This window comes from Micropterus dolomieu, linkage group LG11 (genome assembly GCF_021292245.1).
Source record: "Micropterus dolomieu isolate WLL.071019.BEF.003 ecotype Adirondacks linkage group LG11, ASM2129224v1, whole genome shotgun sequence".
NCBI classification, from domain to species: Eukaryota; Metazoa; Chordata; class Actinopteri; order Centrarchiformes; family Centrarchidae; genus Micropterus; species Micropterus dolomieu.
The window spans coordinates 7,603,454-7,628,199 of record NC_060160.1 but is presented as its reverse complement, the minus strand read 5'-3'; the positions used below and the strand labels follow the sequence as shown (position 1 = coordinate 7,628,199).

At 40.5% G+C, this 24,746-nt stretch overlaps 1 protein-coding gene across 3 annotated transcripts in view; it reads right to left on the bottom strand.

The window, feature by feature from the left end:
• Positions 1-24,746, bottom strand: part of frmd6 (FERM domain containing 6) — a 29,783-nt gene that overhangs the window by 3,473 nt on the left and 1,564 nt on the right. The window contains exons 2-14 of one of the 3 annotated variants that reach the window (XM_046062312.1): positions 19,473-19,589; positions 14,652-14,973; positions 13,597-13,687; positions 11,306-11,385; positions 9,579-9,655; positions 9,248-9,434; positions 7,965-8,120; positions 7,680-7,745; positions 6,965-7,033; positions 2,562-2,736; positions 1,428-1,736; positions 774-905; positions 505-596 (exon numbers count right to left, since the gene is read on the bottom strand). In XM_046062312.1, coding sequence (XP_045918268.1) covers positions 505-596; positions 774-905; positions 1,428-1,736; positions 2,562-2,736; positions 6,965-7,033; positions 7,680-7,745; positions 7,965-8,120; positions 9,248-9,434; positions 9,579-9,655; positions 11,306-11,385; positions 13,597-13,687; positions 14,652-14,750 — 1,533 coding nt within the window. In that variant the 5' untranslated portion in view covers positions 14,751-14,973; positions 19,473-19,589. Of the gene's footprint in view, positions 1-504; positions 597-773; positions 906-1,427; positions 1,737-2,561; positions 2,737-6,964; positions 7,034-7,679; positions 7,746-7,964; positions 8,121-9,247; positions 9,435-9,578; positions 9,656-11,305; positions 11,386-13,596; positions 13,688-14,651; positions 14,974-17,723; positions 17,765-19,472; positions 19,590-24,746 lie in introns of all 3 variants that reach the window. The other 2 variants (XM_046062311.1, XM_046062310.1) reach the window with 2 other exon arrangements.

Below are 24,746 nucleotides of genomic sequence, written 5' to 3'. Positions count from 1 at the left end.
TAGTCGCTGATGGTTAATATTGTCCAGGAGTCCCTTTTAAGTCATACTGTCCTCTATTGTAGTTGTGCTTTAAGATGGATTTATAGCTCTGCATTAACATGTTACAGCTCAGCTGACACATGCCTCATCCACTGTAACTATATAGCAGGAGTCAAGTATAAATCCTGCGTTACTTTGTGACTCCCCAATCCTTTCTTTTATGTATGCAAAGCAGTAATGACAGTGTGGAAGGTTTTTTTTTAACTTCCAGTTGAGAAAAATATATAAAAGATGTAAGCCATGGCTCCAATACATTTCCTAAGAAGCATCTCTCAAACAACTGTTTAACATCACTACAAATTAGATTATCTGATCCCAATTTTTTTTTCTTTTTACCACAGTGCATTTTCTTAAATGGATTTCTCTAAGCATTACTTGGTGCCTTTGGATGTTGTCATGTATTGTGTATTGTGCTAATGCAAGTGCACATAGTGCTGTGAAACCCATGAATTAAATCTGAATTACCTGTGGCAGAGACTCGATGCTCTGTCCTCTCATCTTGACGACGGTCTCAGAGGAGCTGGACGTGGAGGAGCTGACGTCTTTTACTATCAGTCCTGGAGAGAACAAATGATAAAATTTAGCTACAGTATGAAACAACTCTTCATCAGCCTCTGCGGCTCAATGTGTGGACTTGTTTGGTGGTAAAAATGATTTCACAGATAAAGAAATAATTCACCCTGGGTTTACATGTTTCTGTAAAATGAGCAGAAACAGTGAGACAGCATCTGTACCTGAGTATCCGTTGGTCTGATCAGGTGACATGGTCAACATGTCCTCAGTGATGTGGATACACAGCTCCTGGTCCAGAGCCATCTCATGAAGCTCCTCATAGTCTTTAGGGTCGTCCACCAGCATCTCAATCTCTGAAGGAACAAATGTTGCCTAGATTTATTACAACTCATAACAAAATCTCTAAGATACAAGCAACTTTTAACTCTTAATCTAGTCCCAGAACTCACTTGGCAAGCTGTGAGTGTAAGTTTCTTACTGTAACTTTCTTTGATTAGCTTTTGTGGTTATTGTTACAGACGCTAATCAGCCACTTCTTATTGTGTTTATTTGAATAAACTACTGAAGATGCAGACACAAATGTCAAATACATCATTTCATGTAGATTTTTTTAGACATGCAAATGAAATAATATCATGAAATGGATGCAAGTTGTATCATTGATGTGGGAAATGTTATTAAACACTAAGTACAATGAATTGAGAACAACATAGTATCACTATCATATTTATACTATTACTCATAAGAAATGTTGATGTCCTTAATATCTATTTTAAAATCAGTTAAAACACCCTGATGTCTTATTTTTGCTATTCTATTATTCTTCTCAATGTGTATGTCTATTGTTTTGGATATAACAAATTCTCCACTTTTACCATCATCATCTAGTATGCGCTCCTTGCCGCTGCTCTCGATGCCAGAGGTGTGTGAGCTCCCATGGCTGGTTGTGGATGAGCTGCAGGTTCGTAGGGCCCGGTGTGGGGCCTGACCGGGGGCCCTGAAGCTGTCCGTCTCGATCCCAGAGGTGTGTGAGCTGCCGTGGCTGGTCGTGGAGTGGCGGGACAGACGTTTGTGATGAGACATGCTCCCTGCGCTGCTGCCGCTGGCTCGGGAACGTTTGTCCAGCTGCTCCATGTCCAGTTCGAGAGCATCGCTGATGTACGACTCCCTGTACTGCTTCTTCTCTGGAATCAGCCAAACATAGACGGATTTAGTTATGTTATTTGTATGTGCAAAAACTTGAAATCCTTAAAATCCTTAAAATAAAATTATAACTTTTATAACCCTCTAAGCAAAAGTATTGGCATATAGTTGGATGAGAAGATGGATACCACTTTCATATCCGTCTATAATATATGACGCTACAGCCAGGAGCTGGTTAGCTTAGCTTAGCACAAAGACTGGAAAAAGACTGGTTTCTGTCCAAAGTAGGGCCAAATATTTTATAATGATAATTATCAAGATAAATTCCAAATCATTATTTCTTTCAAGTTTAAAGGCTGATTTTTGCTCCTGGGTGAAATCTGAAGAAACCAGATGGTAAATTAAACTATTCTTTATGGTCAGAGCATGACAAACACTTGATGCCAGCAGTGGATGACTTAACAAATCTGCGGCAGAACATAAAAAAAAAAAGTATGATAAAATATGCAGTAGTAAAATTAAGTAAAATCTTTTTCAGTCCCTTTTCCTCAACAAAAGAAACAATAATAGAAAAATGAAGTGCTAATTCATTCGTGATTCAAATGAATTAAATCAAACTATTTTTGAACATTTATTGAATTTTTGTTTTGTTATATAAATAAATAAATATAAGTAAAGTATATATAAATTTATATAAGTAAATCTGCAGAGATGCCAGAAAGTTAATGGTCCCTCTGTTGCATTTCTAACAAAGTAGCTGCTCAAGCTCAACCATCACTGAAAGGGTTAAGGTTTACAAATTCCATGTTATTGCGTTTTTGCACACAAAAGAAGTGAAAGAACAATACACAATTGTTGGAAAATACCTTCATTTTCCTCCAACCGACGGACTTGTTTAAGAACAGGTTGCAGGTTCATGTAGAGCCTGTGGCTGTTGCTGAGCAGCTGCAGGAGGTGGCGAGAGCGCACGGGACAACCTGTGTAGTAGATGAGTTTACGGGCCGAGGGTAGACCGTCAGGAAGGATTTCAAACTTCTTACCCTGAGAGAGCGGAAGGAGAAGGACAAAAGAAGACAGCACATGAACATTGATTACAGGACAGTGTGATTTATGGCAGTTAATAATATAAAATAATGAAGTAGGAATGTAGATTTGGAATTATGATGCCAGAAAGCCCTGAAGGCAAACCGCAGAGGAGGAATGAGGTCTGTTCTTGTTCTTATTTTTTTAGCTAAACACAATGCAACAATCAGTTCATGTATCTGTTCTTCATTTCTTCATTCAGACACTGAAACAAAGCATTTTAGAGCATTTTTGATGATTTTCCAGGAAGGGGACATGTTGGCTGAATGCACGGAAAAACTAAAATGGTGGGTTTGTGCTTTCTCCTGCGCCTTCTGGCGAAGGCTTGACCCAATAACAGCTGTCGTTAGTGTCAGCGGGGTTGTTTTCAATACAGACCTATAAACATTTCTGCAAGGGTTAGGTTTCAAAGACGACGGGCGGATTTAAAGCCTTGGAAAAAGAGACGCACATTTCTGACCACAGGCTTTCACTTTTATTTTTCCAGATTTTTTAAAAAAAGAAACCAGCTAAATCTAAGTATGCTTAAAGGTGGGAAGTACATTACTGTAGGGATATGAATTCATAAATACCATGACAGTTCACTGACAGTGGCTTTCTTATAAAAGATCATTTTCTCTGTGCAGAGGTATCCTTAGGGCTGAAAGACTTTCTGTTCAAATCCCTGGACCTGCAGGAAAACTCTGGATGGGAAAATGAAGGAGAAATTCTCTTCCATTCTTCAAGTTGAATATTTGTCTTTAACCTCAAACTGCCCTTCTGCAGCTCCCAGTGGCCACCAGTAAAACACTGAAATCGTACTGGGCAACGAGTAAGTGTGAATGAGCCAAACTGTGTGAGGCAAAGCAGGTTACTGTTGCATGAAATCTCCCTGGTGATCTTAACTGTTTGTACCCTGTGCTGTTATTGCTTGGCTTTCGTTTCTTTTATTTATAGGCTTATTTACTACATGTCTTAGTCAGGCATGCTGTAGATGTTGCTGTTACTTTCAGGAGGAGTTCAGACATACTATATTTGACTTTATAAGTGGTACTATACATGTTTAATATATACAAATATCTACTCATAAAGAATAAAGTAGAGTGTCTGTGTTCCAGGGATATAAGACCGATGTTGAGGAGCCTTAGTACTGTTAAAACAACATATTTTTGATATTACAAAATGAAAAGAGAAGATACTCTGTTTCTTATTTCCATATAGGATCAAATGAGTTTTGGCACCACAGTTAATCATTTAAGCTAATTACACCTAGGGTTGGACGATATGGCCAAAAAGTTTATCACAATAAAAAGTTTCTTCTTTCGATATCGATAATTATCACAATAAGTATCAAATAGTTATTTCTTTTGAGTTTAAAGGCTGATTTTTGCTCCTGAGTGAAAGTTGAAGAAACCTGATGGTTAATTGTGGTTTAAACTATTATTGATGCCAAACACTGGATCACTTCACAAATCTGAGGCAAAACATTCAAAACAATTATGATAAAATCTTTGTCAACAAATATGCACAAGCCAAATTAAGTTTAATGCTTTTGTCTGTTTTTTTCATCAACAAAATAAACATCTTAATAACATAATGTCCTAATTCATGTAATAAAATCAAACATTTATTGAACATTTGTTATATTGTTATTGAAAAAAATTATATTGCTATATTTATTGTTTCATTGTTTCATTGTCCAGCCCTAATTACACCCACATTGTATGGATAAAGTGCTATATTCAAAGCACAGTATTTGTAACCTTCACACAACTGACTCTGCAGTCATACAACCGTCTTGAGTTGTACAGACATCGTAAACATTTGTAAGTCGTAAACATGGAAACCTTTCCTATCTCTCCCATCCATCCCACATGACATGAATGTTACAATTACCTCAATCTCTTTTTTTGTCTAAAGTCGTTGGAAAACCATGCTGCATTAGTTACTAGAACAGGGTAGGGAATTACGAGGCAGCTTCCTCCGTCAAATTTTGTCTCACCCTCAGTCTTGACAAAACTCTGACATCATGGTAAACACTAATTTCTAGAAAGCAATGCACTTTGTGGATTTCTGTCAGTGTTTGAAAATGCTGCTGTATGCATCTCTACATGTGTGACTGAATGAAGAAGAAGAAGATATACTTTATTTAATCCTGCAAGGGGAAACTCAATGTTTTTCACTCTCACACCATTATTATGTTAGTATTTTTACACACAGGCCCGTAAGACACAAACAGGACCCATAGCAACACACGGAGAGATGTCAGAGTGAGGGGGCTGCCACTCAGTGCGGTGCAGCTGGGGATTCAGGGGCTTGCTTCAGCAGTGCCCAGGAGGTGAACTGGCAGCTCTCCAGCTACCAGTCCATGCTCCGCAACTCTGGTCCGAACTAGCCTAATCCTTACGGACTGAGCTACTGCCGTCCTGTACAGCGATTACAAAGCCAGCGGTTGTTTACACAGCTGAAATGTAAGGAAATAATGTTGTTTTTTAATTTTTTAATGAACTTTTTTCCCACCTTATCAAATCCAAAAGTTCAATTAGACACCTGTAAAACATGATATTAGTTCATTGCAATACCTACATCTAAGAACCTGACTGCTACATATACTGAGAAAAGCAATCAAGAGTGTGAGAGGGGATTACTTAAAATAGACAATGCAAAATCCAAACCTATTGAATCAATGGCTTCCCTGCTGGTGGTAACTCTATTCCAGACCTAAACACAGCAGCAGCCTGGTGTCAAGTTTTTAAAAGGTATTCAGACTCCACTTAGAAAAGTTTCTTGTTTCATGCCGTACACATGGTCAGTCCATCTACACTCTCTGCTTAGGACAGCTTTCTCCCCCTTCCAACAATTCCTCCCAATCAGGCCACACACATCGAAAACTCCCAATCCCTCGGCCCGACCAGCATCAACCAGAGTGCTGGGAGGTCGAACAGAGCCTAAGAACCCACATTGCAGCACACGATGTGAAAACTTCTTTTCAGCTTTGAGGGGGAGTAGATCAAACTCTCATAGGCTCAGGAGAAGCATTAATGCGTCAGAAACATTGAATTACACTATTTTTTAACATTGAACAGAAACACGCTAGTCCTTCCTTTAAACCTTGATAAAAAGACGAGCTAAAGTCATCCTTGCCAATATCCTGAACAGAAAATACCCCCGAAACCATTGCAACATCTGGTGTTTATTGACCCACACGTCCCTCCGCCCTGCTCCGCACTCTGGCTCGTTTGGCCTTAGCTGCAGCCGTGGTGGCAGCAGTGTTGGATGACGTGACTCGTGGGTGGGGTGGAGGAGAAAGCCTGTTATTCTGGAGAAGGGTGGGACAGGGCCACAAGAGGCACTTCACGTCCACAGTGAAACCACAGCCACGCCACTCTCACGACGTTGCAGACAGGACTGAGGAAAACAGGATGTCTCGCTGCATATGCAGCGAATGTTTGCACCAAAATTAGGCCAAAGCAAAAACTCACTACTCTTGGAACAAAACCATCAACTTTTTGGGACAACAAAGCAAGTTTCTCAGGGGCCTTACAGTCATGAAACCTGCATATAAAGTCCCTTCAATTGTATAAAAATAAAGAAGTAGCCAGAATTAGAGTCGTCGTTTTCGTTTTTGTGCAACAGCAGTCTGAATTGTGAGTAATAGCCGACTGGCGGGAAACGTGAAGCTGTCACAGTCAAACAGATATATAGTAAGCTTCTTGGCCTTCCTGCGATAACAGAAACCCTATGGAAGCAAATTAACCGACAACTGTGATCAGCTTAACGACAGGCTGACTCAGAGCACAGATGAGAAGCACAGGGACACTAGTGATAATTAATAAAATGAATCATGTATATCATATAAGAGAACATGCTGCTGCTGCTGATGAAAATATGTATACAGTATACTTTGTCTATGTGTGTGCACTGCACACTGCAAGAAAAGTCTAAATCCCTGATTAGTTCCAGGACTTGCAGGGCTAAGATAAAACAGCAGTGTGGAGAAAAGAAGCCTTGCGTAAAAATTTCCACGACCCCGAGCTGGAGCTGGGCTTTCAAAAACATTGCAATAAGCCAGGGGATGCTTGGGTTTCGTCATCGCTGGAATGAATGGGAAAAAAAACAAATAACAAAATACGGTACCTTTGAAAAATATTTCTCTGGGCTATGCACCATCACAGCTAAAAAAGCTGTGATGGTGCATCTGACTCACCACAAATACAAGTTTTCCCACGTTGGTCCAGGGGAAGTCGTACAACAGTTGCCTCACGGACCCGACATTCTGCAACACAGAAGCACAGACACATGAAGTCAATAATTACAGGTACGGGGATACTTTTCAGCTGATTAAAATTCAACAAAGAAACAGTAGCTGCTGCACCACACTGAAAAAAATCTCCATCTTTAGAAGTAACTTTGATCTATTATTCAGCTCTTAAAGTCAGTCGATTGATTGTGTACAATCTGCCAATGCGGTAAGATTTTTTTTACTTGTTTATGTCAACTATCTACTTCTTTTAGGTATTATCCTGAATCAAGAGCCAAGCGTGCAACACTATGCTTTCTAGCTGCAACTAATGATTATTTTCACTACAGAGTAAAATGTTAAATTTGTCAAAATATCCAGGGACTATGTTGACATCTTAAATATGTAAATTTTTAGATATATGAAGATATTACAATAAAATAAAACAGAGACTAGAAGATTCTTAAAAGAGGTTAAAATAATTTGACAATGGCAGATTTTTTCACATAAAAAAAAACTTTTAAGACTCAAATACAACAGATGAAATATTGTAGTATTTTCAGAAATTTGGAATACATCAATCAGGAAACAAACAGCAAAACAGCAACATCTAATCAGCAATCAATTTCAATGTGAAAATCTTAAACATTAGCCGCAACCTTCAATCAGAAATGTGGAATACCTGAAATATTTGGATACCACGTAAAGTCAGTCCCAACGTAAGAGATGCCTCTACTTCCTTCTTGTCCTGTTGAAAAAGATCAAATATATATATATGATGAAGTCCAAGTCACATCTGGTTTCACATCAAATGCTTCCTTAGTCAAATCCAAAACCAGCAAAGCAACAGAATTTGTATTGGTATCCGCACAAAGAGATTTATCAGCATAACACCATGCGTTTTGGAAAAGACATCTACTGTAGCATCTGTACGATCCTGTGTCCTGGAAATAGTCCCATGTCTCACCTTGTAGAGTCTGTAGTAGTGGACAGTGACGTCATCAAGCTGGGCACACTCCTTAATGTATTTGAGGTGCGCCTCTGAAGCAGTGAGAGCAAACTGGTCTTTGTGCATGTTCGGGATATGCCTCAGGATGTACTCACGGCCACGCTTGGTTATCACCTGAGCGGGGAGAGAAAGAGGGAAATGTCAGGCTTGGCCGCCCTGAAGTTGTACAGACTCATTACAGCAGATTGGCAGCACAGGTTGCCAGTGAGGGTAATGAAGCTCCCTGCTGCAGGGCAAACAGATGTCAGAGGCACCGGAAACACACTAGCTAAACTTTGCATGTGGCTTCTGAAGATTTTGTAAGTAAGCTTTCTAAGCACCTAAATCTGTGGGAGATTTACTGTGTTGCTAACGCTCATCATCAAACAATTTCCTGTCACTGCTGGTTTCGAGTGGCGATAAGGAAGCAGGAGGCTAATTACAGGAAGTGAAGGGCAATCAGACAAGGTGTGGCTGTCATAGCCAGTGAGGTGGAGGATGGTAGTGATGGGTGCCAGTGTGGCTAGAACAGCCATGTCAGCCGGACCATTTCTCAAGATAAATAAAAACAAAACAAAAAAACAGTGTGTGTGCTACTTCCAGGGACAAAAATAAACGTAGTGTCCCAGTTCTCATTATCCCACGTGCTCAGAAGTGTTTGGTCAGCGTGATTAATGAAAGGTGGCTACAGACCCACAAACTGTACACACAGCAAGCCACGACACTGAAACACACCTTCCTTCAGCTTCTCAGTCAGTGATACAGCAATTTCTTTTTGGTCTTTTTCTGCTGAGACCTATTTCAGTCACTAATGTTTCACATTCACTGTGACTCACTAGAATATCAGACAGACTTACCACAGAGGGATTTACCAGTCTAATACAGTAATGTGTTTACTTTATTACTCACATTTAACATAACGTTTAAGCTTCTTGTGCATGCCGCAGCCTTGCACCAGAAGGCAATTAAAATATAGTAAACAAAAATACCATAAATTTCATTGTATCAGCTAATCAGGAAAATAATCGGCTGATTAATCAATGATGAAAACAACTGTTCTACACATTAAACTAAAAAAACAAAAGCGAGGAGGTGTTATTTGTGATATTAATACAAGATGTGATCAGGTGCAGTTGCAGAAGGACAGGAGAGCCAGATGTGATTTGGTGTGAACAGGATGGTAAAGGAATGTGCAGTCAGTCAACTTAAATCATCTCTTCTTCCCTGATACGTTTACATGCGAGCCCACATACAGTACTCACCCATGGAGGGAAGTAGGCTTCAGGTTCAAAGTACTTCCCAAAGTGCTTGTTACGTTTGAAGTTGCCGAGGTCAGCCTGTAGGGCGAAGGCTGCCAGGAGGAAGTAGGCCTCCTCCCTTTGGATACACTGTGAGAGCAGCACCTGTTTCCTCAAGTGCCAGTAGTAGTAGTACCTGGCTGCCCGGTCACTGCAGGCCAGACAAAAACAGCAAAATTAACCGGATTATAGGTTAACTGTTGTTAAACTGAGTGATGTTAGAGCAGTTTGTAGAGGTATTTAATGTTACCTGTAGCTCTAAGTTGTGTACAGTCAGTTGAAGGGATTTACTTGCCTGATCAATCTCCCGTTCTCAACGTAATACTGAGCCCTGAAGTGAATGATCATTGGAGGCCCAAACTGGTCGATGCCCTGAAAAAGAAACAAGTTGAAAACCTACACAAATAAAAGTTAGGTGAGGTGTATTGAGGCTCAAAAGTAGGGCAAAAGTCTTTAGGCTTATAACTTATAAGCCTCAATAGTACAGCTAAGAAACTCTGTATGATGGTGTTACATAACATGATATAAGCAAACACAGCACACAAGAGTTCACCAACTAGGCTGATCTGGCATCAATTTATATCTATGTGATCCCGACATTAAAAGGAGCAAAAAAATCTCATGCTGGTGAGTTCAGTTTACTTGATTTTCATCTGCTGTTCCAACATGTAAAGTACATTTTGATTACAGGTACAATCAGTAAACAATCTGTAAACAAAAAGGTTGTCTCACTATACTGTATATACAAATGACATAATTGGAACTGGCTATGACTTTTCGTTACACAGAATAATACAAGACAACAGCTGAGTCAATATCAATATGAATTTGTGTTTTCTGATTCTAGATGAGCTTTATTTACATCAGTTTGGTTACATAATGTAACCAAACTAGTTAGAAACAAAATAAAACAGGCCAATTATCGAAAATTATGGGATGGTAAACTAATAGTTTAACATTTTGGGAAATACTCTTGTTTGCTTCCTGAAAAGATACAGCTCCTGTGTCTGTACATTAAGTATGGAGCTGGAGTCCTGAGGCAATTAGCCTATCTTAGCAACAAGAATGGAAACAGATGGAAACAGCTAGCCTGGCTACTTCAAAAATATGTCTTCCAACACTTCTAAAGCTGAGTTGTCTAACACATAAACTATCTTTATCTAACACATAAACAAAAACGTAAAATCAACAATTTGTGGTTTGAAGGGGGGTTATAGACTGTTTCTCTGTGACTTCCTGGAGGTCCCAGCTCTGATACTATCATGACTGTAGAGACTAAAACATGTGCTCACCAACTGAAGCCTGTGCTACAGAAGTACTGGAAAGATCTATTAACTGTGGTTAGTCTGTTGCATCTCTTGTGAATAGGCTTTTCTTTAATGAGTCATATATCGCAGTTACATATGCAAATACACCTGCAATCTATATGTTTTTTTTCCCACATCACAATAGCATTGTCAGCAAATAGCCTATACTTTTGAAAGGTCAGATATTCAGGTGGATGATGGTGATAAGGTGAGGGATGAAATAGAGGATGAGGACAGCACACAGACAGAAAGGGACAGAGACAGTGTGGAGACAGAAAGGGAGGACAGCTCAGCCCCTTTAGGTAGCCACGGTGCCAAATACAAGACCAGGCAGAGAGGTGACAGCCTCAGGATGAAAGTGAAGGAGCAGGAGACAGAAAGACAGCAGCGTGAGGAGCTGCAGGAGCATCAGACAGATGAGGTATCCACAAAATCATCCTCAGTCACTGCTTGTGTCTCGTATTGTATATTTTCTCATAATAATAATTAAACGCATCAGACTCAGTGTGCAAGGTTTCTGTGATTTTTATCAGATGATGAATTTTAAAAAGTGCATCTGAAAAATACAGACTTGGTGTGCAAAGGCCTTTAGGCTGGTAAATATTGTGAATTTTTACAAACTTGCCTACTGCAGCCTTAAAATGGAGACTTAACGTTCTCTGCTCACTGTTAAACTTTTGAATGAAAATCAATCATCCAGCACATCATTTTATACCTTGCTGGCTTCTCTCTTCCATTCTTTGGGGCAGTATTTGGATAGCTTCTGATCCAGCTCCATATAGATGTGTTCATTATCTGTGGGAGGAGGAGAGGTACAGGTTTAGCTCAGAGACTCTCTGTGTCATCGGTGTGTGTACATGAGGATGTATAGGTGCCTTCATGTTTGTGTATGCATAGAGAAATCCCCCCTGAATGGCCCTGTTCAAAGACTGCCTACGAGCCATCACATCAGACAACCTCTGCACTTCCCTTTGTACTCAGAGCCTTTGGTGTTCCTTCTCATTTCTTCCCCTCACTCTGTCCCATCTTTATCTGCTTCTGAAGTGATTCCTTTCATGAGCTGCAGTCCTGCTGATCTGACAACTCTGAGTTTCTATACTATAAAAACCCGTTTAAAAGCAAATAAAAAAAAGAGCAGGAGCAGAAACTCTCTGGCAGAACTTCAATGCATTTTTAAAAATCAAATTTGAATTATGACTCATGCTTAAACTCTAACGAGTAACACATTATGATGTTCTGAATATTCTGATCAATGTAAAGACATTTGACAGCGTTGATAAAAAGAAATAAATGGTGGTATCTTCCAATGAAGCTAGATTTGGTCATATATGTGGACAATTTAAGATCTCCACATCGTTGACTTCTGCCGCAATCCCGATACAATTGAGGTCAATAACATTTTGTTCGTGGTGCTTTAAGAATCAAAATATTTCATTTGAAAAAACAACAATGTCCCTGCTGCTCAGGCTAATCCACAGATCTCACTGTTGAAAGTTTTCATTGAGAAATATTTGTGGCAGTTTTGATTTATGTTTTTAACATTTGAGGGAACTGAACCTTGAACTTAACTTTTGTGATTTGTGAATAGCATATTTTGCCAATTAACGTAGATGTAGGAAAATAATTTCTGACAGTTTGAATAAAGATTTAAAACAGCTTACTCTAAACCATCTTATTCATAATCAATGTAGTTGCTAATATGTATGTACAACAAAGGAGAATGTAAAAATGTGGAGCAATGGCTGGGTAGAGACGGAGAAACAGGGCTACAGCTAACGATTATTTTCATTATCGGTTAATAAAAAAGTTCCATGAGTCCAAGATGACGTCTGCTTGTTTTGTGTGACCAACAGAGCAAACCCCAAATATATTCATTTTACTCTCATAGAGGGCTAAAAATACAGCAAACATTCACATGTTGTCACTTTTGCTTCAAGAATTACTTTAACGATTAACTTGTTTTCAAAATTGTTGCATTACTTTTCTATTGCCTGACTAATTGACAAATATTTTCAGATCCATGGTGCTTCCACTAGCCATTTAAAACAGCCAGGGCATTAGCAGCTCCTTGTGATTTCATAATATTCAGACAGTCACAGAAAAACATTCTTGCACTCATCAATGCTGGACATATTGTTTTCATGTGAAATAAATAAACAGCGAGCAAACAAAGACATAATTGAACCCGTGTCTGGTGTGGCAGATCCGCTGTGGACGTTCTTGTCAGGGGGGACAGAGGGTGACACACAGGGAGTGGGTGGCCTCTGTTTGCCGTGGGGATTTCACGCTGTTCAGACAAGAACTTCAGGAATGTCCCACAATCAGACCCATTGGCTCCTGCTCAATTGACCTGCTGGGCCGTCATTGGCTCATCTGGAGGCCAGCTGTCTGAAAACACAGCCTTAGCAATTTACTCTCCTTTTGCAGCTGCCTACAACTGTCACCCGCTGTCTCCCTCGCCACAGTCCAGACACGGTGACTCATTCCAGAGGTACGACCCTCGCTGTACCGTCACTGTAAAAAACAACTTTAGCCTCACTGCACAAAGGGAGCCAGTCAGGACGAGGAGGCCCTGGTTCCTGGGAGACCACCATGACATACAGGTGAGAGATGCTATGTTTAGGGCAGATTCCTGTTTCTCAGCCAAGTTATTGGTCTGAGGAAAGAAACTTCCTGGTTTCACTGTTTTCATCTGGCTCAGGTACTCTTTGTGAATGCATTCATTCATCATGCATGATGTAAACTTGTAAATCAAATATTTTTCAATAAAAACAAGGTTTTGTCCACACAACTGAATAGTCACTCTCCAGTGGTTTACAAATGTGAGGAGATGTAAAGTGGACAGTTACAGAAATCAAAGGCTGTTTGCTTCAGCTGACGGGAAAAAAAATTAAAAGATAGATTAACCGTGTATCGCACACAACAAAACAACATATGGAACTTCACAGACATAGGCAGGGAGCATTTGGTTGCTTCCACCAAATTAATTCCTGAAACAAGTCTTACTCTGAATGACGCTGAGTCCAAATAAGTGACAGTCCTTCAGTCTCAGGAGGTCACACACCTGGACCAACAGTTCCTGGCACAGGGTCTTCACCTGAGGAGGAGAGAAGAGAAGGAGGATGCTCACTTTCAGCTTTGTAAGATCATGTGTTAGCCATTATATAAATAACACAAACATAAAGAACACTACTCCACTGCTAATATCTGGTTTATATCATGTTGTTATGAACCAGCACAAGCAGTTAGCTTATGTGATTATGTAATCTGGCGTATGCAGCACAGTGCATGCTTCACAGTGTTTCCCAATAATTAATGAGACCATGGTGGCCTGCCATAGTCTAATTTGCTCTGCCATAGTCTCAAAATGAACCAAAAATAGTTTTACATATCTCATAATAATGTTTCAGACCTCTAATGTTGTGCTTTGTGCCGTTGCTCTGCGCTGCTGTAAGCTCGCTCGTTCATACACTTTGGCATCCGACTTGAGAAAACCACTACTGTAATGTTAACGGTCTGCTTCTGTCACTCGTTTGTGAGAAGGCGATTAATCTAGGCGCGCATAAATTCGGAGTGCACACGTATTCCAGCCTTTATGGTAAATCCACTGAAACGGACTGAGCTCACAGGCAGGTGACTTTATCCTGTCAGTTTCTCTTTACAAAGACAAGTGTTGCAGTGTTAGAGTCCTACCTGAAGAGACGCTGTGAAGTCTTCATGTTATGCGACACGAGAACCACATACAACATAGATTGGGTCGGACTTAATGAATGTAGCGCGAGGAGGATGCAAATGTCACAATGTCAGGTTTTCAAAATAAGGTGTCTATACAATATGGAAATAAGATTGGATTATATCAAACTCACAGAAATGTGTCCATTAAAAATTAAAAAAAAACAACAATAAAATGTTAGGGAAATTTCTTATTCTATTTACAGGTCAATAGTGTATGCTATTATAGGACTAGTTTGACAAGCTTGCCATGTCTGGAAACAAAGGGAAAACAGCTAGCCTGGCTCGGTCCAAAGGAAACAAAAAATACTGTTTAAATTTGTACTCACATTGACTATGACATTGAGCGTGTCATCATTGGGCAAAAAGACACAGACGCAGCGGCGGTCCTGCATGGTTTTGTTGTTGTGGAAGTTCAGTTTGTTCATCTTCGTGTGGCTGGGACAGGACAGGCCCCTCCGCCTGCTACCGGGCCTCTGGGCCCTCTGACGACCCGCCTCCACCACCACTGCAGGAATCGAGCACACCACCACCAGTCACAGTATTCCTACTTCAGCTGCAGCCCAGTACAGACACACCAGCACCTACGGGCTCAGCAGGCCAGGCAGCACTCACAAGGCAGAGCATGGGGACCCAAGGTGCAATCAGCCACTGTGGAGACACATCAGAGTAGATAAATGATTTGATGCAAACTCTAAATGACTGAAATGAATGAAATTTTTCTGTCTGAATTATTGTAGATCTGTGCTGAACTATGAGAAAGAGGTAAATGGCTGCGTGGTTGACATAGAAAACGATTAATTTGTTTGAAGAGCTAAATTAGCATTTAAAAATAGCAAATCTACAGAAGAATATGTTCCCCACTAAAATAGGACGGGAGAAATAAAAGACAGGCCGACAAAAAGGATGTCAGTGTTCCTGTTTGTTTCCATGATTATGTGACATCATTGCAGGGGAATGTCAGTGACTCCTGAGGAACATTTGAACATCTGTCTGGAGAGGAACTGATGATATGTAATGATGGCATGAACAAAATACAAAGACTGTGTGACTCACGCCCAAAAACCAACTGATTTCACTTTATCACTTAAATTACAACAAACTCAGTTGTAAACTTTAACTTCAAGGCATTTTAACAAACCAGATCCACAACACTGCCACAAAAAAGCAATAATGTATTACCATGCTTGACTTGAACAGCTGTTAGGAAAGTTATGCATGGGGTTTAGATGTCGACAGGGTGTCTGACTTTGTTGGCTCTGGAAGCCAAACAGCTCCACATATTCCTCCTGGCATCAGTTTTGTCAACTCATTCAGTTCTGTTGACATGCTTTTGGCTGTTTGACTTGGTTGAATTTTGCACTATTTGCTACAATCCACATAAAAGAGTCAGAGAGTAGCTTTGTCTTTGGGAAATACAAAAACTATATAAAACATGGACGTAGTCTCCGTAATGTCGCCCATAGGTTTCTGAAGAGCCGCTGTGAGGGTCAATGTGGGAGGTGTCACGAGACACTGGCAGCCGCCATCTTGGCAGTGCTTGGCTCAGGCTAATCAAAAAATTGGGTGAAGAGGTGAAGCTGAGGCAGGATGAACAACCTGGTTGCTGAAACCACCTACCACCACCGCGTTGGCTTCATGTTCAGCCCTGGAGGTTGGCTGCCGTATTGTTTTGCACCAAATGCTTACTTTTATACTAAATAGGGAAACGGATGAAAGGGCAACGGAAAAGTGTAACAGGAATGTGAAAGAATATCTACTGGCTGAATTAAGTTCTAGTGTTTTGACAATGTGTTTGGGAATTTTGACTTAATCCTACACCTGTGTCCGAGTCAAGTTAGATCTTATCAATCTTTGTACAACACCAAGACGTTCCCTTGTCTTCTTCCAACTATACACCTCTCTCTCACACACACACACACACTGGAGAGAGAGAGAGAGAGAGAGAGAGAGAGAGAGAGAGAGAGAGAGAGAGAGAGAGAGAGAGAGAGAGAGTGTGTATCCACACACCTCCAACATTAACAGTTGTCCTGTGAGCTGCTCACAGCATGAACTGTCCCTGAGGACGCGTGAGACCGTCAGAGGGTGTGAAAAGTCTCAGACCAGACAAAAGAATGTTAAAGAACAATCAATCCAGATTATCACTCCATCCTGTTGAAAGTCATTCGCATTGAAGCCATGTTGTCATTAAAAACAGATAGGACGGATACTGGGTAGGATCACATTCCAGAGTGAAAAACAATTAGCATTTAAAAAGATGCAATCAGAGAATTTAAGGTTTATTCACCACATAGAAAATTAAAGGAGTCAGTTTTTGTAAACTATCATCCCTGCATACAAATACTAAAATTCAGGTTTCAATGCAGTCGGCCTCCTCCAGCTATTCAAAGACATTAAAAGTTCTGGATTTAAGCCAGTACTGCCTTTATAAGCTGGGGCAGTGAATATAAAAGTGAAAACCCTGCCTTAAAACCAGTAAATTCTTACTTCAACAAAGCAAGCAGCGGTAGAAACAACACCAGAATGAATGAGTAGAATGATACCAATAAACAACAATTTTAACTGCAGGCTTGGACTTCTGCTGCAAAGTCAAAAAGTGCTTGTCGGACTAAGTACTCATTCAGTACGCCTGCTGTCAACATATAACACTGCTTTGTTGTAGCGGAGACCAGTAGCATTGTGGGTAGAGTGTCCATAAATACACATACAGTTGACATACAGCATCAGTTCTCATTAACGCTGGTCATTGGATGTGCAGTGTGGCGAGCAACCAGCCACTCAGCAAAGTCTGCTGATGAGCTATGGCTGGGGCGGCTCCCTGCGCTGCTGCTGACACTGACTAAACACATCACTACTGCGCGCACACACACACACGTACGTACATGCAGACAAAAATAGAGACACATGTACATCAGATGCACACGCAAATGTAACACACACAATGGGTATGTTCCTGCTCTCATGCCACGACCATATGTCAGGTGCTACTACAGAATAACTGAGCTGTGTGACAGCAGCGGGGTTAATTAGAAGTGAGATCCATCTAATTGGATCACTTCCCGCCACCACTCGCTTCCCCTCCAGAGATCGAGAGTGGTGCCAAGAGAAGTGTATTTTTCAACCTGAACCTTACTTGCCCTCATTTGCTGAATGCAGCGCTCCATCAATACTGGACCAATTTCATAAAATCTTGTCCTAATTAGTCACATAGACACAAAAACATGGGAAAACATTGTCCAGGTTGAAAAATACAAAAAGTACCCTTTAAAGGAATGAAAACAGAATTTTTGTTTGGTTGAACAAACACTTTATTATAATAAAATATATCAAAATATTATGTCCTGAGGGACTTGATATAAACTTGATTTTTTTTACAACAGTAATGTGGCAAAATTCCTTACCGTAGATAATGTACCTTGAAACGGGTATACTGCTGCACCCCCTAGTCAGACACAGAAAAAGTGGAAAACTTTCACCATATCAGCTGAAACTGGATTTGTACTTGATGCAGGGGGTTAACAGCAGCTCTGCCTTAGGATAAGGTGTAAGGTTTTGTTTTACAGTATAGCTTAGCATTGGATTTCACCTGTTGATAGCACCGCTGCAACACTAGGCGTCTGTATTGTATGTGTTTAGGTCATATCATGCTTTAATTATACAATATATTCCCCATAGTAAGAGTGCATTTACATTCGTTCACTCACTTTGTGACACATGTCTCATTACTAAAGCTTGATTTACATCTACTTCTAACATTTGAAAAGTCTATAAGAGCCACACATATATCATTTAACCCCCATTCAAGTTAGCCGAGGGCTAAACAGGAAGTTAGCTTCTTCGGCCGGCAAAACTCAACACAGTGGACGCTATAACGCTACAGCCAACTAGCGTTAGCCATAGGCTATGGTGTAGACCTGACACAGAATTATAAATCTGGCTTAAGTAGGAGACTACTGCCAGTCCGAAAATAGTCACACAGAAATCACAGTTCACCATGTGATATCTTCCTGATGTAGGCAGCTTGGTTTGGACATCTTAGAATATCATAAAATGTTGCTTGCTTTTCTTTCCTAGAAACATTCAGCTGGTGCTACTGTATCTGACTTTAAGTAGTTAAATGCCATTCAACTACAACTCCAAATCCTTTTTAAAAACTTAAAGAAGCATTTTAAAAACGATTTGTCCTAGGGTTTTGTTTTTTGCCAGGGTTTAAAATCTGTGTACAAGGAGGAAACATTCACACATCCAGTTAGTCTCCAAGTAGAAAAGTTAATGGCCCATGAAGTGGGTTCTGTCGTAGTCATATCATATCACATTTTCATCCAGAAATATGACTCCTGATTCCACAACCACATCCTAGTTTCAACTCGTTTATTACACTGTTGAACGGTGAAAGTGGATGCGTATGTTGGTATCTTGGAGAGACAGGGCATAACCGAGTATAGTCATTATTTATGGGTTTAATGGTGTATTGTGTCATGTCTGGTCTACACATGACACATCACCACAAAGGGGATTGTCCACTGTGAAACTAAAGGGTGGATTTGCTTACACACTGTGTACCGGGAGCACTGTGTGAGGGAAGAGAGTGCTGGATAATGAAATTACTGCTGCTTTCCATCCCCCTTTCACTGGCAGGCAAAGTGTGATGCAATACGAAAGTCCAGCTAAAGCAGCACACGCACAAAGAGCAGCCAACTGGGCTTCCTCCTGCCTTTCAGCTTCAAACAGGGATTCTGTCAACGTGGCAAACCTCAGAGTCAGGCATGACACCAAACCCCACAGTGAGATGTAGAGAAAGGGCCTCTGTCCCAACTATACCTTTCTCTTTCTCATTCTTTCTCTCCTCCATTGACATCAGAGGGGTGGAGAGTCTCTGTGTCCAACTGTGGGATGGTGGAGCCAAAGAAAAACTTACACTGCTTGGGGACCAAGGAACAGGCCACCTGAAGGAGGCTGTCACCACGCTGATTTAAGAATAGCTTCAGGAACAGTATGTGTCAAAGCCAAAAAAGAAAGAGAGAGAATGCAGGGTGGATATATACAGCAGAGAGAGAGAGAGAGAGAGAAAGAGAGAGCAGAAGGGAGGGAGTGCTCAAAGCCTAGGCATGAAAAAAGAAAAAACTGCTGCAGTCAGGAGAATTCCTCACAAACATCTGCTTCTCATTCCAACAATGGCGGCCTTTGATTCCTGATGTACGCGGCGGGCAGCAACGACAACGTCTCCATGTGCCCGCAAACATCATCCTCAAGCAGCATCCTAAAACCTGCAACAGCACACATGCACTGTAATCCCTGATATGGAGCTAAACAATGCTATTCAGTTTGACGAAGGGATTTTGTTTTGTGCTTTGAGAGTAACAAGATCGAGTCTTAATCGATTAGTCGATTAACAGAAGATAAATCAGCATGTTTAAGCCATTTTTCAAGGTTCTCTTTTGTTAACACTGGCTGATTTTCTTTGTCTCATGTGACAGTTTTAATGAGAATAAAAGTTTTATATTTATTTGTCATCCAATTTTTTTTTCTATTCTTCTCTGCACTATAAAGCACTTTGAATCACCTGTGCTGAAACCATTTCTGTAAATCTGCAACTATTTTGATAATGGATAATAATTTGTTAATAACGAAAATACCGGTAATCAGCAGATTACAAAATAATGAAAATAATTGTTGAAAGAGACTGAATTGGGATATAAACATGGAACTGCAAACTAAACAAATTATGTTTAGATCATTAAAAGAACACACAAAATAATACCTGTAATCATTTAAAACTTCCATCTGACAGACACCACATGGTCAGACCAAGTTATGCTACTATTACACTACATTCCCACAATGAATCCAATATTGTGGACATTTCTTGAACTTATATAAGAGCAAAACAAAAGAAAGACTTTACAATAGGTTGGGTGTATGCAACAAAAAGCAAATCCTAGTTTTATGCAACCAATCATAGGGGAGGAAGCATGTTTCATTGGCTGCAGATGTTGACACAAACTGCCCTTGCTGAAATATTTAAAGAGCTCGCTTTCCAAGGACACGACTTTTATAAATATTGCCCACGGCTGGATCTGAGTGGGAACTGGTCATTTTTTCCCTCGGTTTCCTGCCAAGAGATGTGTTTATTCAGCTGATGAGAAACGTTGCTGAGCTGACGAGTAGCTCTAAATCACATTGGTCACAAGACGGCATTAGCCTTCATTGAGTGACATCCCTGCTCCGCTTCTCTGTTTAACCTACTGATACACTAAAAGAGGAGGAGCTGAGTGTTAAAAAAATAAACAGGAAGAAGCACGCTAGTGGGCGACACGCATGACCACCCAAACCACTAATTCTGGATCGTCCAAACATCTATTTTGGATTCTGGCTGGCATGTCATGATGTCGGGAAGCGCCTGTCCTTATGTGCCGGAAACATGCTCTTATGTGTATTATAGTTGGCAAATAACGCTATTCTGACTCTGATAAAGTTGTCTTATATTTGACTTTCTCTGCTCTCAGCAGACTATGGGCGGTGTAAACAAATAACTGTGACACTGATATTAATAGAGCCTGGAGACATGTTTAGCTGCTCCCATCTAAATACCTGGATGCTCTCTGTGTGTGTTTTTAGCCTTTAAGCCTAATCTCACAGGCAGAGAGACAACACACTGCACAATTTAAGACCTTGATTCCCATGATCCCTTGCCCATAAGGTCATCTAGCAGACATCTGCATGTCTAGTTTCACTGAGCTTGCAGTGAGGACAAACAATCTGTCCCAGAGTCAAACTGAAAGTCTGAGAACCTAAACCTTATTTTAGCAATAAAAGTAGGATCAAATATGGTAATTTATACACAACACAGACAGACTCAGTAAAAACAATTTTCTTTCATGGTAAGTAAAATATCTATATGTTTGCTCATACAAATCCAGCATCTGAGAAGCCTGGGTGTCCTCCGTCATCAAATGTCACGCTCATTAACCACTGAAGGACAAGGCCTGTACACAGCATGGTATTGTAAAGCTGTTATATAATTCACAAAGAAAAGCCAAGGAATTTGATGGTGACCTCAGCCTAAACCACAACTGACACTGAAAATACAGCTCCACTATTTACCATACATGATCTGAATTCAGTGGGAAAGACTCATTTGGCTTTTGATTTTTCTATCATCCTTGCATCATTTGTCCAGGAAATACTGCAGATTAAGAAGCTGGAGCGCCTCCCTGCCTGGTGACTCATTCTCCTTCTTGATGGAGATATAATTATGAAAGTGACAGCGAATGTCTTTCTCAGTGGCTGCATTCAGTCACAACCTTCAAAATGGCAACACACCAGCTTCTCAAGTGCCCCAGTTGTTGGTTTACAGTGTAAGACTTGTGGCACCAGCTATCAGTGCCATGAGATGTGATGTGGAAAGAAATATCACTGCTCCTTCTTAGCAAAGTCTTTATGGTCAGATAAAGGTTCAAATCAGGGATGGGAAACTTTTTGATACATCTATTTTCAGGCTCTTACCCCATTGCAAAATCACTCACTCATGTTTTTAAACTGATGTATTGCAATATGAACTATAACAGGCAGTTAGACTAACAACTCTTGATAAGTTCACCATCTGACAAACAAAAAAAGGCAGAGAAAAGTGTGGGAGTATGCAGCTTTTTTACTAAAGAAAGCTTAAATTATTTGGAAGCAAATCACAGTCTCCAGTGTGTATGGGAATACTGATCGAGCAAGTTGTTCTGGAGTAATGGCTGCTGTGTTGCTACTAATGTTTCTGCTGCAGAGTTAGTAACAGGGAAATCCATGGGTCTCCACAACACTGTACAGCTAGAGGTCTTTGGAAATGAAACAGAGTTTGGAACCGTTTATTTTCTACACCTGATCAGAGTTGGCCGAAAGTTTTATATTGTGATATACTGTGATATGTGCGTTGGCTGGAGTTCATATGAAGCATTCATGAAATAATCAAGCTAATTATTAGGACAGTAATTGTCTTTTTTGAAGATGAACCACCAAATGACTTTTGTATGCTCTTGTGATGTTCTGCCCTTTTCACTCTGTCAACAAACCACCATTAACAAAAAATATTTTTGAAATCTGTGAACTAATAAAGAATCGTAGAATTACAATTTTAATGGGATTCAGCGTTTTCCCTAACCCCTTTTACACCCTTTAACATGTCAGTTCTTTGTCAACAATGACAAAGAAGAGCTCAAGCAGAAAAGTTCAAAACTCAGTTAGTTCTCAGTGAAGTACAACGCAAGTTACCTATATGGAAAAAATTATTTCAACATTCATAACATCTGGCTTCCATGTGGCTCTAAGCAAGGAGTGAGAGCACACACACACACACACACACACACACACACACATCTCAAACCGCCGGTACTGCCAGACATGTTAGAACAGAGTCAGCAGTCGCTCCCTCCCCGCCCAGCATTCAGGCTTGGACAGTGCATGACTAACCCCTCCAAACTAGCAATCGCAGTGCAACACACCGCGGAGATGTCAACCCGACCATTACGTTACTCAAAATAGGGCAAGCAGCCTTAAAGGAGAGGGTTAAAAATGAGCTGCAATTATAACAAACCAAACCCTGTTGTTTTGTTTCATGCGTCTTTCGTTTTGACAGAATGAAAAGGGTTGTTTCATTGGCATCCTGTGTGCAACAGGATTGTTTACAATTACTTACACTGTCACACCTGAGGAGAATCGCAAGACTTAAACGTGGCACGTCTTTTTCTTCGGGAAAAATATTGTGTGTAATATTTGAAACTTGACAGTTTATAAAAACATGCAGCTGCATGAATTCACTTTTCACAGTCACTTGGTAAACAAATAGTTTATTAACAAACTATTTTTATAAACATATGCATGACGACCTTCTACTATTCCTACCCAAATCAACAAAATTTACTACAGGAAACAGTGAATGGTGTAGTGAGAAGCGTGTGAGATAAGCTGGTAATATCCTCAGGGGATGCTGGCAGGTTAACTCTCTCTGGTCCGCTTCCTTGAAAAGACTCTATCTCCACTAAGAAGGCCAAGTAAGCAGAGGAGCAACAAAAACACAATCCATGGAAAAGGGGAGAAATGGAGACAAATGCAGGAAGAACTGATCTATTTTTTTCTTCTGTCCCCTTTGGTGCACTTGAGACATGGATGTGAGGACTCATGCAACATCCTTGCAGTTGCAGAAAAGGTATTCAACGCTGACATTGGGGTTTGTGCGGTCTGCTGTTGAGCATTTTCTGGACACACAAGGACACAAATCCAGTCAAAAAAAAAAAAATACGACAAGGTTAATCTTTAAAAACACATGTCCACTCCTCTGGAAATCTGGCTGTTTTTATCAACTCTTTAAACGTTGATGTTCCTGAGATACAAGGGTTGCACCCAAGATCAGCAACATGGACGAGATAGTGTAAATTGATATGAGTGGAGAGCTCAGGGCACCTGTATAACTAACACCAATAACATTTGAATGCATACACACCCACATACTCTAGAAGCAGGGGAGATAACACATGCAGTCGGACAGTAACAGATAAGGTTTCTCCTTCTTTATGGCAATAACAGTAATCTCATCCTTTCTCATGGACCTGTGGCACTCTCAGTCCTCAGTTACATTGTCCCAACACTCAAAATGTGGTTCCTCTTACGTCTTATCTTCCAGCAACAAGGCCGAAGGCAGATTGAGTGATAAATTCAGGAGAGAGCATTTTATAAACTAGCTTCTGGAACGATATGAAAATCCCCTCCAAGCGTGTTACAGACTTCCCTGGGAAAATTTGCATTGTTCGTAGACAATTATGTAAAAAGCGTGTAACAGGTTATCTCCAGTTACCTATATATAGCACCACAGATACTTTCTTCTTCAGTTCAGGTGCTGTATCTAACAGTTTTTGTATTCAAGGCAGGTTTTAGCTTCAGAGGAAGCCAGCCCCGAGGCTGAGGATCTAGCTGAGCTTTTGATCCGGACTTTAAAACTGAGAAAATCACTGATAAAGTCACAAAAACAATAGATCCAGCATTCACTGAAGCGTGTGTATAACAACTAACAATGTCGTGTGGTTTCATGAAAGCACAAGCACAGTAAAATTAAGACGAAAAGCTCCAAAATGAGAGAGCAAAACATATCCGTTACATGGGTGGGGGGATTGCCTTGTGCAATTATGGGCCATCCCATCACACATTCCAACAAGAATTCATCAGAATGAGTCACTGGTACACACACCAACCATCTTTGTACACACATTTCCTTTTTGTTTCCTACTCAAGCAGAGCTCTTCCTGTCCAGACAGCACCTGCACCGTGTCTCTCTACCATTCACTTTGCTCGGTTACAACATTGAGCCAATAGTGTCATGGTCACAAAAAACACAGGATGTTTTTCTTCCGTCTTCCCCCTTAGCTAAAGGAGAGACCTGGGCA